The following is a 14,244-nucleotide window of genomic DNA, read 5'->3' on the forward strand; positions in this document are numbered from 1 at the left end:
GCTCTTTTAGGGCCGTAGGGCTGATCGATATATATACATACGGTATTGTATGTACCATTCCGGCACTTTTTCGAACCTGCAAAATAGGGTTTTCTCCTTTAAGCCTGTCAGCACAGATGAGCTGGCACTACTCTAAGTACTCGACCTGGGCCACCCCAGCCACTTTGGGGTTTATTTCACTGGGTAAGCCCTTAGTTATCATGATCAAGACGAATGAGCGTTCAACGCCATCATACCACTCATTTTCGTGAATTCAGTCAAGCCCATGCATGTGTTTTGTTATTGCATTCTTATCAGGATCGTAAGTCGATCATTCCTCCCTGCCTAACTCGGATGGGACACTGCTCCTTTGCTTTTCTTCATCTGACGTTCGGTCTACTTAGTTCTAGTATGGTCGCCTGTCAATTGGTAGTTCCGGGCCTACATGTGGTTAAAAACGCCGAGTAGATAGAGTATAGTACATACATACTTTACTCTACTCGTATCCATCTATTATATTTACATGTCAGCCGCCAAAAAAGGCTTAGGCTTTCTGTGCAACATTACTACATCATATCACGGCTGTGAAGATATGGAATCGCATAGCAAATCTGAGTGGGTGCAAGTCGCCATGTAGTGATTGTCACACCGGAGCCCACCTGTGCGCAGCTACTTGGTGCTTATCCGATTTGTCTACATGCTTAGACTCCTAGTCACTCGATATCTGTCTATGCATCATGTTTCCACTCATGATTGTATAAAGAACCTGTGACCCCACAGTCATATTTCTCCTTTACCATCTCTTCCCTATCGTTTGTCGTCAGGTCATTCGCTTTCGAAAAGTATCTTTCTACACAAACACTCGCTTTTGTGTTGATTGATATCTCTCTCGCTATTTACTTAGTCCGACTTGCATCGTTAGTCGAGTCGAGGAATAAAACGCATTTATTCCAATTTCAATTGAGAACGGAAGGATATATTGAACCAAACAAAAATGGTTAACTCAGTTCGTATTATCAGTCTTCTCGCCCTCGCAGCAGTTGGGGCGATTGCAGGAGATCATGGCGGAAATGGAGGTGGTGGAGGAGGTGGTGGTGAGGGTTGGGACCATGAACATTATTCAACCCCAGATTATGAAATTAGCACTTCAACTCCCTGCACAACTACTACCAGCTCTACTTATTATCCACCATCTTCGACCTCAACTTCGTGTACCACTTCAACGAGCTCGACCTATTATCCTCCACCTCCATCCTCCTGGTCCTCCTCCACGTCGATTTACACGCCTCCACCTCCACCTCCGTCGTCGTCTTCCACTTCGATTTACACGCCCCCTTCTCCTCCATCCTCGTCGACTTCAACCTCTTGCACTACGTCAACTACAATCTATACACCACCCCCACCACCCTCGAGTTTGTCGTCGAGCTCTTCACTGAGTTCCTCGTCTTCGTACTCCCACCCCCCTCCTCCTCCTCCCCCGTCTTCGTCGACTTCAACCTCCTGCACTACGTCAACTTCTTCTACCTATACACCACCCCCACCACCCCCAAGTTCGTCGTCGAGCTCTTCACTGAGTTCTTCGTCTTCGCACTCTCATCCTCCTCCTCCTCCTCCCACAACCTCAACCTCATGCACTACCAGTACTACTAGTACTACACCTCCGCCATCCTCGACTTCGACGTCGTGCACAACGTCGACTACGTCTTCTTCCTCTTCTTCGTCGTCCACGACCTCAATCTATACGCCGCCTCCGCCGCCCCCGACTTCAACTTCATGTACGACGAGTTCCACAACTACTCCGCCGCCGCCGCCGTCGTCCACCTATTCTCACCCGCCTCCTCCGGCGTGGAACACCACATCTCACTCGTACCCTCCACCACCTCCTCCATCGTCAACTCCGTGTACCACTAGCTCGACTACAACACTTCCTCCGCCTCCCCCTCCACCATCGTCGACTCCGTACACCACTAGCTCGACTACAACGCTTCCTCCGCCTCCTCCACCACCGCCATCGTCAACTTCATGTACGACGAGCTCTACAACTACTCCGCCGCCGCCGCCGCCATCCACCTATTCTCACCCACCTCCTCCGGCATGGAACACAACTTCTCACTCGCACCCTCCCACACCTCCGACGTCAACCCCTTGCACTACCAGCTCGACAACTGTCCCACCCCCATCAACTTCTACTCCATGTACCACCTCAACTCCCGTCACTTCAAAGACGACTATCACCTACACTACAATTTCGACACTCACGACATGCATCCCGGTCACTAAGACCTATACCACCGGAACCAGCACCTACACTACTGTCACATCAATCACCAAGACGCTTACCAACACCATCACCTCAGTCTCATGCCCACCCACAGCTACTCCTCCGGCACTCACCACTACAATCTGGGTTCCTCCTCCGTACACGCATACCACTGACATCAGCACTTTCACGACAACAACTTACATCGTAACTAAACCATGTGCTGCTTGTGCTCCGGAGACGAGTTACTATACCACCACAACTTGTGTCACAAACATCCCGGTGCCGCCAACTTACACTTTGCCCACTGTTGTGACTAGCAGTGTTACGGTGATTGTTCCTCCAGCAGTGTCTACCAGCGTCACAGTTGTTGTCCCCCCGGTGTCAAGTACTGTAGTAACAGTCTCTACCCCTTCAACCAATGTGACTGTTCCTACTGCTCCAGCTACTACTCCTTCTACGTAAGTTCACTACCTTTTTGTCAAATTTTGATTAACACCAATAAAGCTAACAACTATATCTAGTACTGCACCACCGCTTTCTACTGGCGCTGCGGGAATTAATAGGCCCAGCATGATCGGCTTCGTTGCTGTCGTGGCTGGTCTGATCGTTCTTGCTTAATCGCTTTAATGTAGTTTTTATCGTTTCTTTTTTCATATTATGTTGTCGTGTCATTCCTTTATTTTTATAATTATGACTACTATGGAGCTTTTGGGATATGGGATCATTCATTTAGGTTTGGGGGTACGGACTGGGTTATTTAGATATATATGGCTTATGCAGTTATACGATACATTCTTTTAGTGATAGTTAATAAATACTTGTCAGCAGAAAACTCTCTATGCCTATTGTCAATGATCGTGTGAAAAATTCCTAGTTAACCCCTGAGACTATCAAGCTTAAAATGAATGGAGCTCTGAGGTTTTGCGTTCTAAACAAGTGAAAATTCGTATCAAAATTAGGCTATATACGTTATCTAAACCCGGCAGTGATCGTTTTAAACCTTCCGTCAGGTGGTGATTTTCGAAGTAATGATCGCATACATACTTCAACACATGTATCAATTTACAACTTACGTCATCTGTAAGCGGTTGATCTTGTCTTAAGAACAGTACTGCGTATAGTAAGCTTTTTATTCGTATGTATATTTTCTTTCTTTAATAATGGCGTCTGGTTGGGGTGGTGATATATGCTAAAGTTGTAGTACGACATGTCGTGGTATATATGGCTTAAGGATAATATCTATAATCTTGTTCATGTCTTGCTTATAGAGATCAGCGGTTTGATCAAGCAACGGGAGGAGAAATTTATGGTTTGATTACAGGATCTCAGCACGTACTCTAAGTGTTTTGTTGCGGAATATACATACTCCTGGAGATCCGTACTCTAATGGGTCACCCACCATATCACTTAACAGCTTTGCTGGCTTCTGTAATCCGGCCTGGAAGCTTAAGGGACGTGACCTTATTCTAAAGGGTTTTATTGTACTACGAATGTCGGGGTAAGTCTGATGACAGTGGCCGTGGTTGCAACAGTTCTCACTGTCAACAGACTTGCCCCTACACGCGTAGTACATATGGATAGCCAAAAATTAAAACAGGGTAGTTAGTAGGTGTGCGCTATGACCTAGTTGACTAAGATACCGCAAGGCAGTAAGACAACTCACGAATCTCAAGGGATAGTGGGACTTCATAGTGGAACTTCACCGAATATCTCCTGAAAGGTTAGGCTGCATCAATAAGTTCCAGTGACGTCCAACAGAGCTAGTGATAGTTCTGACAAAAACTCTTGGCATCGGTAACTCTCAGTTGATCCACTCTATCAGGAACAAAAACCAAAGTGAAAATCGAAAAAAAGCAACTTGAGACGAAAGGCTCTTCATCCTGTACAGCGAAAACATAATATTCCGGGTTGGCTGCCTCACGCGGGAGATGGGGGTATGGATACCCGCATTGATTGCGAAAATAATAGCTGTTGCAGAAAGTTTGGACTACCTGACTGCTATAGCTACATCTAATAAGTATATAATTATAACCTGCATATGCAATGTGCTTTTATAGTCTTCTGATTGGTTCATTGAGGGATGTTTTTGTTTCACTTGAAACATGTTGTGTTGGATATTAACATAGGGTATTGTGCTGTGTTGTTAGAGTGTTAATAAGGTTTCTACTGGTTCTGGGAATCGATTAGTAGTTCGATTTTAGCGGCTTGGTGGGTGTTAAAGGGATATACCTGTAGTTTTAACTGGAGAAATTGTCTGACCTATCCGTTGATATATCGGGGATATCAGAAAAGGCACATATTGACCAGAGCAGATCTAGATATAGTGATGGACTTTGCCTGCCAGGTAAATAGAGAAATAAGCCGAAAAGCGGTTTGTCTGTATATTGGACTGATTGATATACATATAGTACCGGCCGAAGGCCGGAAACTACTTGTACTAATGTATGTATACTCCTGAAGGTTGAAATGAAGATCAATAAGAAAAGAAACTCACGATAACTTGATGTAGTTAATGTGCTTGTCTATCAATAAGCCAGACCATATATCGAATAACAACCTATGAGCTCCAACCTCAACTCCTCGGACGAAACCATCACCCACCAAACTCCCAAACCCGGCACCTCGGATCAAGCACCCATCCACTCACCAAGTCGCCAGGAACAAGAATTGTGAGACTGCCTCTAGAGTACCTCGGAGAAGGTTTATGCGTTGTTAGATAATAGTGCGGGCGCGCTAGTTCTCTAACATGCGAGTACCCTTCAGATACATACATGTAGTTAGGGTTAGTAATGATATTCTTTGCTATACTTTCTCTATGACTTGAGTTGTAGATGGGGTGGGGTTTCGATGCGGTATTTCCGAGCATTCCCGATCTAAGTTTACTGTGCCATATTTTTATTCATCCGAGTTCGGAGTGACCATTCTGGGATTGATATTCACAGCCTATTTGATAGTCAGCAGTCCTCATTGCACTCATGTGCCTCCCCACACATGAGTGAGATGATCATGAAGCATCAACACTTCAATTGATTTTTCACAAATACCAATCCCAGCTCTATGGATATCAATTGGAATTTCAGGTACCGATATATGTACCTATATTCTTAACACGGTTTTATAGTGCGACTTCAATTCGCAATTTCCCTCGAAGCACTTTTGTCATATCTGTGATTTAGGCTTCGCGGAATCCCATTGAGCATGCAGCCCCCCCCGCACCCTATACTATAGCACTCGTACAATTGCATGTACATATTAACCGGAGGATTTAGGGCATCGTGCAGTCAATCTCTTCGAGGAACATGCCGCCTACCCACCTTATTACCTCTGTGCGCAGAGTACCCCCCAGATCATCGTTAGCAAATAAGTACGTATGAACATACTTCATCGATATCCGGGACCCCGGGCACCTTAATAATATCCACAGCACATCATGCGGGGAAATGCGAATGCAATTGCAATAGAGAGTTTGCGATGCAGACCTAGGTCGCCGCCAAGAGGCAGTTTTTGGAAATGAGACCTAGGTGGGTGTAATGAGTTTGCGGGTTTGAGGTCGCGCTAGTGATCAAATGCAACAGAAACCTGTAATCGGCTTGGAAAACTCACTTTTATTCACCCCCCTGCTTTACGCTCGAATTTACCTTTTTTTGAGCCTAGGAAGAGACGAATTGTTGACTATCATCATGATAATTTTTATAACTTTATCCCCCATAGTCTTGTTCTGTTTTTGTGGGTGGAGATTTCTGGTCTCCAAATCGACATTTTAGACCTCCAGTAGGTGAGCACTCTGCATGCACTTCCAGGAAGGCGTTTTCTCGGCATGACCGTGATTAAGTGTGACAGCGCAGCGACCTAGGTCTACATTCGCAAACTCTCTAATATACTCTACACCCCGGTTGATGGTCAATCAATATCAACGACCTACCTGATCAGGTCAGTGCCGCCGATAGGCGGAAGGAGGATAATAAGCTTTGGTTTTACTTGGGTGTCCTTGGATTTCGAATTGCTCCGCGGGAAACCTCCCGACATGGACGAGACCTGCCCTCCAACGTGGTGTAACCTGCTGCGATCAAGCTTTAGAAAGCAGAGTCGACTGATACTCGTCATTGCTAAAGATTACTCACGCGCGCGAGAAAGGCGTAGGGAGAGGTGGTGGGAGATCGAGCGAGTGATGCCTTATGGATAAACCCTCACTCGATAAAGTATTCCGTACCAATGATCCTCAGGCAATAGTGGAATTAACTAAACATGCGCTGGTGAGCCGTAGAGCAGTCAGTATGCCAGCGAGGTTTAAAATCTTGTGTTGGGCAATAGGATCGTTCTCTTTCCCCAAAAAGTAACACTGGGTGACCTTGGTGGTAAAAATTCAAAAGAAACATGCTCCAGTAGAGATTTGAACTCCAGATCTTCGCATTACAAGTGCGACGCCTTACCCCTTGGCCACAAGAGCTTGACGTGACAACGGATGGTTAACAGCATAATAAACTATTTATTATTGGTGTCTCATATCCTGGTTCCTGCCAAGGCTTCACTTTGCCGAGGCACGAAGCTGAGGCCTGAGCATTACACATGTATCCAATGGAATTGTAGGCATTTGGGTGCTCAGAGAATTTCAGAGGGGTGGTGCCCGTAATTTTTCAAAATTTACAGGCCCGGGTCTCCCTTAACCCGCTAGCTAGGTCTCGATATTTTATGTCGGCATGTAAAGTAGGGTTCCTTGTCCAATTACCGAACTAGCAGTTTATCTAAAAGGCATTGAGCAGTAAGTAATGGTGGTCGTTGGTTGTAGAGTTTTAAAAAGGCTTGTGATTTTTTTTTTTTTTTTTTTTTTTTTTTTTTCCCATTCACCCACAATCACTCGCCCCAAATTTGGCTCCGCAGGGTCATTTTTACGGGATGGTCTCCAACTTATGAAGTCTTACTACTGTCTAATAGATGACTATTTAGCTGTTTCTAAGCCTTAGTTTTAGATCTGATCAACTGATCAAATAGCGGTGTATCAGCGCTTCGTTGCGTTTTTTAGTCAAGTATATTATACATATCCCGCGGCCGCATTTATATGCAGCCTTGGTCTATTATAGTTATGCTCATTATTTGTGGGCCTTGATATAGATATAGGTTCGAGACTGATGAGTTTTGCGAACTGTGTTCAATATTGTTGGCATATCTATCCATTAGTGGTTCAAACAAGTCTCCCAAACTCCAGGATAGTCTTTACTATATCCGTTCTCGTCCCCAATTCGGGTGAATGAACAAGGTCCAATCTGCAGCATTATATTTAGCGGTGTCTTCGGCGATGGTAAAAAGAGGCGAATAGAATCTCTTTTCATTGGCAACTACCAAATGCAGTTGCAGTGACTCCAGCCCAAAAGGTATTAGGATGCTTAAAATCTTTTCAGGAGACATAGCCAGCGGTTTTTCCGTGGGTTGGATAAATGCACAGCACTAGCCCGATCCCGAAAAAGAGATCGAAAAAAAGAAAAGAAAAAAAAAGAAACTGGTTGCTTTGCCGGGCCCTATGTTCTCTGATGATTCTGCCCTGCGGTTAGTGATGTCTAGTGCACCTTATTGAACCCTTACCGCGGGTTAGCCGCGACATGATATCTCACTCGCTCCCACCATCCGTCAATGGGCACCGGAGCGCATATTGACACACCCCTGACCTGAGGTTTGCCAAATGTTGGGGCTACATGTAGTCCTTGCCCACCCGTAGCAAGCGGGTCTGCGCTGTATCTTGGTAGTTTGGTAATGAGGGGTGATGGAAACTCCCACTTAAGAGAGTATACTAGTACAGGCGCTGTTCATTGTTGGATGGAGCTAGATGAAGGGGGAAGTGGGTCATCCGAAGGATGACATACTGTGCGCAAAAGAGGGAAAAAGATGAAGTAGATAGAAATCATCTCAGTTGCCTCTGGTTGGAGGATGAGACGCTTGAGATGCGTCGTTGGAGATGGTGGTGGATGTAGGTCGTTGGTGGGTGAGAAAGAAGGTGTGTTAGCTGGGTAACTGCTTGACCCAAAGCCTACAACCCACAACCAACCTCTACTCTATGAACCTCCAAGACACAAATCCACTTTCTAGCAATAGAGAGTCAAATTTCCCGCTCTTTTAAAACCTTCCCGCATCCAATCCTACCCTGTGGCTATCATATCTGGCGCTGCAGTTATTCTATCTACTACAATACAGCCAGTCGAGGCCGCTTTAAAGCTCTCAAGCCCCTAACTCTGCCAGCGATCGTCCTCTTAGACACGAAATCTCACTCGAATAACGCACCCCGCAGAAAATGACGGGGGACCAGAAAAGGGAAGCAACTAGACACAGCCGGAATTATCCTCCACCACACGCGCACGTCAAGGAGATAGTCTAGCTCTACATTGCATTTTTTTTCTGTGGACTGTGATAGGAAGTATTTCATATATCTGCCCAATATGGCCCCGAGATATATTATAAACCTGTGAAGAGATCTAGAAACGGATAAAGAAAAAAGACTCGGAGGGGAACAGTGCGTGACCTGTGGGGAAGGGGGTAGGAAGGCAAGGCAAAAGGTCTGGCGTTCCATCATTCTAGTTAATATCCAGCGGCGGCGACAACCCCCCCCCCCCCCCAAAGGATATCCAAAAGTCTTTTGATACTGTAATCTCCGGAGGAGACCAGTAAGTAAAGGGGAAGAAAGAAAAGGGATTTGGAGAGGGGGCAACGTGCTAACAGTAGAGGATGGAAGGGGGAAGAAACATAAGTATACGTACCCACAGACGCCAATTGCAAGAAGAAAGGGGTCTGGGGAAATTCCCATAACCTGCATGTAGACATACATGTACCCTTGTCTTCTGCTTTTTACACATTTTCTGTTTGGGTCGTGGCACAGAACTGCCCACCAGGCAGAAAACCACGTGGTATACAGCATATAAACATTCGAATCGAATTAAAAGTATCTACCTGTCTTAGTCGCCATAGCCAGAGAATATCTTAGAAGACGAGAGAGTGTGTGTGTGCGTGAAAATCAATTTCCACCACCTTCTCCTCCCTTTCCCCATACAGCTTCAAACCAACCCGACCTCGTAAAAGATGCGCCGTTTTATCCTGTATATAACAGCTCATCATGGGAAGTACTTACCCCATCTCTTCGTGTATCAAGAGGTATCAAAGACTCCCTACAACCTCCGCCGCCAGAGATTACCAGGCGGGGCCGGACGGAAGCTCTTTCTAGACGTACTTGAGTGAACCCACCTGAGCTTGGGGCATTTAGCTATGCTCCCCTCGTGCGTCAAAAGGTGCTAAAGACGTCTTCGGCGTATATACACCAGCAAAGATTACAGGGCGGTGGTAGGTGGACTTTCCAGATTTAATTGCACTCACCTGGGCCCGCCCGAATTAACTCGATCATTGCCGCTTCGTACCAGACGCAGACGCTCTTATAGTATAGCTGTGGGGAGAAACGGCGAGAAGAAGGCCTCGATATACTAAGGCTCGGACTTAGAGGGGTAGAAGCAGAGCACTTAGCCTTTGAGAATTTGATCATGTGCATATGCTTTTTTCTGCCCCAACGAGTATTAAAGCATGCCCTCAACTGTCAAGGCCTACCAGACCACATATGTAAGCTGTGGAGGGTATGCGTCGGCGGGGCTATCATTTTCTTTGTGTGTGGCTAGTGAGAGGGAGGGGTGGATTCAGGAGCTTGGACTTTCGGATCTGATTGATGGGAGGTCGTTACATGCACATGCGGTTAATGATAGTGGGGCTTGGTTTGTAGTACTGGGATGGTGTGGTAGTGTGATGGAATGGAATGGAATGGAAGGGTCCATGTCAGCCAGGTAATTGCCCGCTCCCAATCATCAATCTCCAACTCTCAACCCCCAGTCCGCGATCCACACCTTCCCACCAAGCAAAAAAGAATTTGAGTTTCAGCTCCCAGCGCCATGCGTCACTCCTCATCGATCGTCATCGTCATCATAGCTACATGTATCAAACCCCTTCTCCACGAGTGTCGATCACCATCCGCCGTTCGCGTAGGTCTTGTTTTATAAAGCCCCCATCCATCCCCAGAGATCTAGAGCCAACGAGCACATGCCTCGACTCCGGCTGGGGAGGGTGTAGATACCTGTCAAGTGAGCAATAAAGCTAGGCTTCGACAAGAGGAAGATTTTTTATCAAAGGTATGTCACCCACCCCTCACACTACCCTTACATTTACATCATCATCAAGAGGTAATCGTCACTAGAAGGAAGTTCATTCGTGGCTGCTGATGAGAGATACTATTAGAATATCGCGGCCGCCGCTCACCACCCACGTCGGCCCCGCAACCACCTTCTAGAACCGTAAAGCACACCGAGTGATACACCATGAATACATCCCTACGTAATGGGCTGGGTCTTGGGATGTTGGTTGTCCGCGTGGTACGGAGAGCCCTGACTAAGTCTGCTGACACTGATGTGAAGAATTGATCGGAATGGACCTTTCGGATACGGATGGAGGGCAGCCCAGCCTATCGCCGCTTGGCCACCACCACCGTAGATCTTGAGATAGCTCTCTCTCCATAGCGCCACAGCAGGGTAGATCAGAATGTATCACGTAGAGCATAGAGTAGTAGTACATGTAGCCACTTCCTACCCCTCTCTCCACCAAAAGCCCCATCAGCAACAACCCTTACTTGTAGCTAGCTGCCGCTCTCGAGTGACATTCCATGATGCACCCAATCCAGCCAATCTCCTTCCTCGGCACTGCCACACCAGACTGCCGCGCGGCACAACAACCCTCCCTCCCTGCCCACTCCCTTACCTCCCCCACAGCACACTCCCGACCAGAAACAAAGGAAGTGGAAGGGAAGACCCGCGAGGCGTTGCAACGCACCGCATCCACGCAATCCCCCCCCTCTTAACTCCGACCGCCGCTGCTGACGACGTTCGACGGAACCAAGAACACAGCCACTGCAGGAATAGCATTAAGAATAGCAAGAGACTCTCGCTACTTTAAGGTACGGGTAGGTACATACATGTATCGCTGTGGGTGTGTGGGTGTGTGGGTGTGCATACGGCTTAACGTCCGAGCGTGCGTGGATGGATGCGGCGCCTAAGTAAAGATGTGGTTGTGGTGGAGAGGGAACAGTAGGTAGGGATAGATAGGGCTTCCCTCCCTCTGCTGTGACTACATGTAGCTATCCCCGCCGCGCATCACATCACATCAGCAGCCACAGAGGCGGGTGCAGAGGAGAGCCCAAGAGATAGCACCCGGCCCCTGCTCCCCTCAATCTGTTACGCGTCACCCCGGTCCCCCAACGACACTTTAATTCTGTTGTTGAATAGAGAGCTGTAGCCAACGTCGATACATAACCAAACCTCTCCTTCACTCCTCTCCTCTCCACTCCACTCCTCTCCTCTCCACTCCACTCCTCTCCACTCCACTCCTCTCCACTCCACTCCACTCCACTCCACTCCTCTCCACCACCTACCCCTTCTCTTCCCCCAAGGGCCCATCCATCCATCTGTCTGTCCATCCATAGATGAACGAGAGAGCTTCACCGCCACACAGCAGCAGAAGAGCATCACCAATAGCAGCCATGAAGCGATTAATGACCTCCTTCAAACGCAGCAACAGCAGCAGTAAGTACCCCCCCCTCCCCGCCCCACAGCTCCACTAACCCCCCCCAACAGGCCGCCGCTCCCCGACCCCCGACCACCCCGCCCCCAACCCCAACGACCCCCCCGAAACCGCCATCCTCAAATCCCTCGCCCTCTTCATCACCTCCGGCGGCCCCTCCTCCCCCGCAGGCTCCGAAGTCCTGCACCTCCCCGCCATCGTCGACATCGCCGAGTCCTCGCCCACCGCCTGCGCCGCCGCCGCTGCCGCCCTCCGCAAGCACCTCGACCCCAAACACAATGCCACGCACCCACACAAGCAGTACAACGCCATCATGATCATGCGCATCCTCAGCGACAACCCCGGCCCCACCTTTACGCGCAACCTTGCCGACCCAAAGTTCACCGCCGCCGTCAAGGACCTCCTCCGCCGCGGCATGGACCCCAGCGTGCGCCAGATCCTCGGCGAGACGCTCGAGTACTGGGAGGGCGCCAAGAGCGCGGACGAGGGCCTGGCGCCACTGCGCGAGATCTGGCGCAAGGAGAAGCGCTCATTGAACTATGCGGCGTCGCTGGCCCACGGCGGCGACGCCGCTGTCCCGAATGCCCCGGAGACGCATCGCTCATCGCGTCCCCGCCACCAGAGCGGCCACGACAGCTACCAGGGCCACCAGGGCCTGCCAAGCATGCTGGAGCTTACAGCGCGCATCTCGGAGGCGCGCACGTCCGCGTCGCTGCTCGAGCAGGTCCTGCAATCTACGCCGCCCGCAGAGGTATCCACCAACGAGCTCGTCAAGGAGTTTGCGGACCGCTGCCGCACGGCGACGAGGTCGATCGTGAATTATATTCAGGCGACGGAGGACGAAGACACTATGACGACGCTGATCGAGACGAATGATCTGTTGGGATTGGCGCTGGAGCGGTATACTGCGCTGGCCACGGCAGCGCCGACGCCGACGCCAGCGCCGGTGCCGGAGCAGGCGAGGATCGTGGATGTGGGTGGGGATGATCCATGGAGTGCGTATGCGGCGGAACATGCGGACCGGGCGGAGGACGTGCCGGCGAGGACGGGGAGTGCGGCGGCGGGCGCGGGTGGGAATCAGGTGAGGAGGAGGACGCCGCCGCCGCCGCCGAGGGCGGAGAGTCCGGTGTCGCCGATTGTAAGTTGATTCTCTGTGTTGCTCTTGTGGGATTGCGGGGGATTATGGCTAATTGAATGTGCAGAGTCCGGACCCGCCGGTAAATTACCGCTATTAAAGCTTGTTTCGGGTTCGGTGATGGGTCGGTCTGAGTAGGTCTGGGTCTGGGTCTGGGTCTGAGTACCAGCTAGGTTTTCCATATTTTGTTTATTTCTTTTTATATTCTTTATGTACAGAAATGGGGTGTTTTTTTCTTTCTTCTATTTTTTATTACTATTAAAGTGGTATGGGTTGCGCTCGCTATACTTATTTATATCCTACCTTTTTTTTGCGGTTTTTTCTTTTGGGATATCGAGATGTCAGAGTCGAAATGAGATGAGATGAGATGAGGTGGACAGAGATGGAGATGGAGATGGAGTGGATATGAGTAGTAGTTTTTTTCTTTTTTCTTCTTTTTTCTTTTCTTTTCTTTCCTTCTTCTCCTCACTACTTTTGGTTGGATTTTGTTTGGATACCAAAGACCGGGTTTTTAAACTTCGAGACAGGACGCTCTTTCAATGGGGGATGTGAATGACGGGATCGAGTAGGGAGGATGCAAATGGGAGGATGCAAAGGGTTAAATGGGCACGACAAGAAAAGGAAAAGACAAGAAAAGGAAAAGAAAAGACGGACAAAACGGGAGGGGAATGGAGATATATGTAATGCGAATTTCAAAAAGGAAAACGATATCTAAAGCCAGCCTCCTTCTTCTCCAGCTAGCTACAAACCCACGTGATCATTACAAACCCGAGTGAATATTCTCCGGTGACCCCTGAATGAACATCGAGTGAACCGCCATGGTTGCAATTGACCAATTGGGGAAAATACCGATTATTACTATATATATATAGTGCTGGGGCGTGTGTTAAGGATCCAAGTATATCCGACAATGGAGCTTCTCTCCGGCTCTGGCTATATAACATTGCATTGAGAATTAAGATTGAATAAGTATACGGTGGTGGTGATGTGCTGGTTAACCAATGAGGGTTACAAAAGTCGGGTTTTGTGTAGGGAAGCTTCGCCCACAATCCCAATTGCATGCCAAACCTCAACCCCCCAAACCCAAATATATGGCCATCGTGGAAATGAGGTTTAGATGGGCATGTAATTAAAACCCCAGGGTTAGGTATGGGTACAATAAGAGCGCCAGGATGGTTAAGTCAAATACCTGGTGATTTGAGTCCCTGCTCTTTTCTAATACAGAAACCTACTATTTGGCCCTATTTTCTGCGCCATAAATATTTTTTTTTTTTTC

At 48.4% G+C, this 14,244-nt stretch overlaps 2 protein-coding genes across 2 annotated transcripts; both read left to right on the forward strand.

Annotated features, from left to right (window-relative positions):
* Positions 1 to 973: 973 nt before the first annotated feature.
* On the forward strand, positions 974 to 2,860 carry LAJ45_02235 (uncharacterized protein; the record flags this gene model as incomplete). The annotated part of the gene is made up of 5 exons (XM_046111827.1): positions 974 to 985; positions 1,123 to 1,560; positions 1,630 to 1,880; positions 1,951 to 2,700; positions 2,764 to 2,860. 5 exons carry the CDS (start codon positions 974 to 976, stop codon positions 2,858 to 2,860), a joined length of 1,548 nt encoding a protein of 515 aa, XP_045974727.1.
* Positions 2,861 to 11,792: 8,932 nt separating this feature from the next.
* On the forward strand, positions 11,793 to 13,068 carry LAJ45_02236 (uncharacterized protein; the record flags this gene model as incomplete). The annotated part of the gene is made up of 3 exons (XM_046111828.1): positions 11,793 to 11,835; positions 11,887 to 12,971; positions 13,036 to 13,068. 3 exons carry the CDS (start codon positions 11,793 to 11,795, stop codon positions 13,066 to 13,068), a joined length of 1,161 nt encoding a protein of 386 aa, XP_045974728.1.
* Between the last annotated feature and the right edge of the window lie 1,176 nt (positions 13,069 to 14,244).

Source organism: Morchella importuna (genome assembly GCF_003444635.1).
Source record: "Morchella importuna strain M04M26 chromosome Unknown Morimp01GS004, whole genome shotgun sequence".
Classification (NCBI taxonomy): domain Eukaryota; kingdom Fungi; phylum Ascomycota; class Pezizomycetes; order Pezizales; family Morchellaceae; genus Morchella; species Morchella importuna.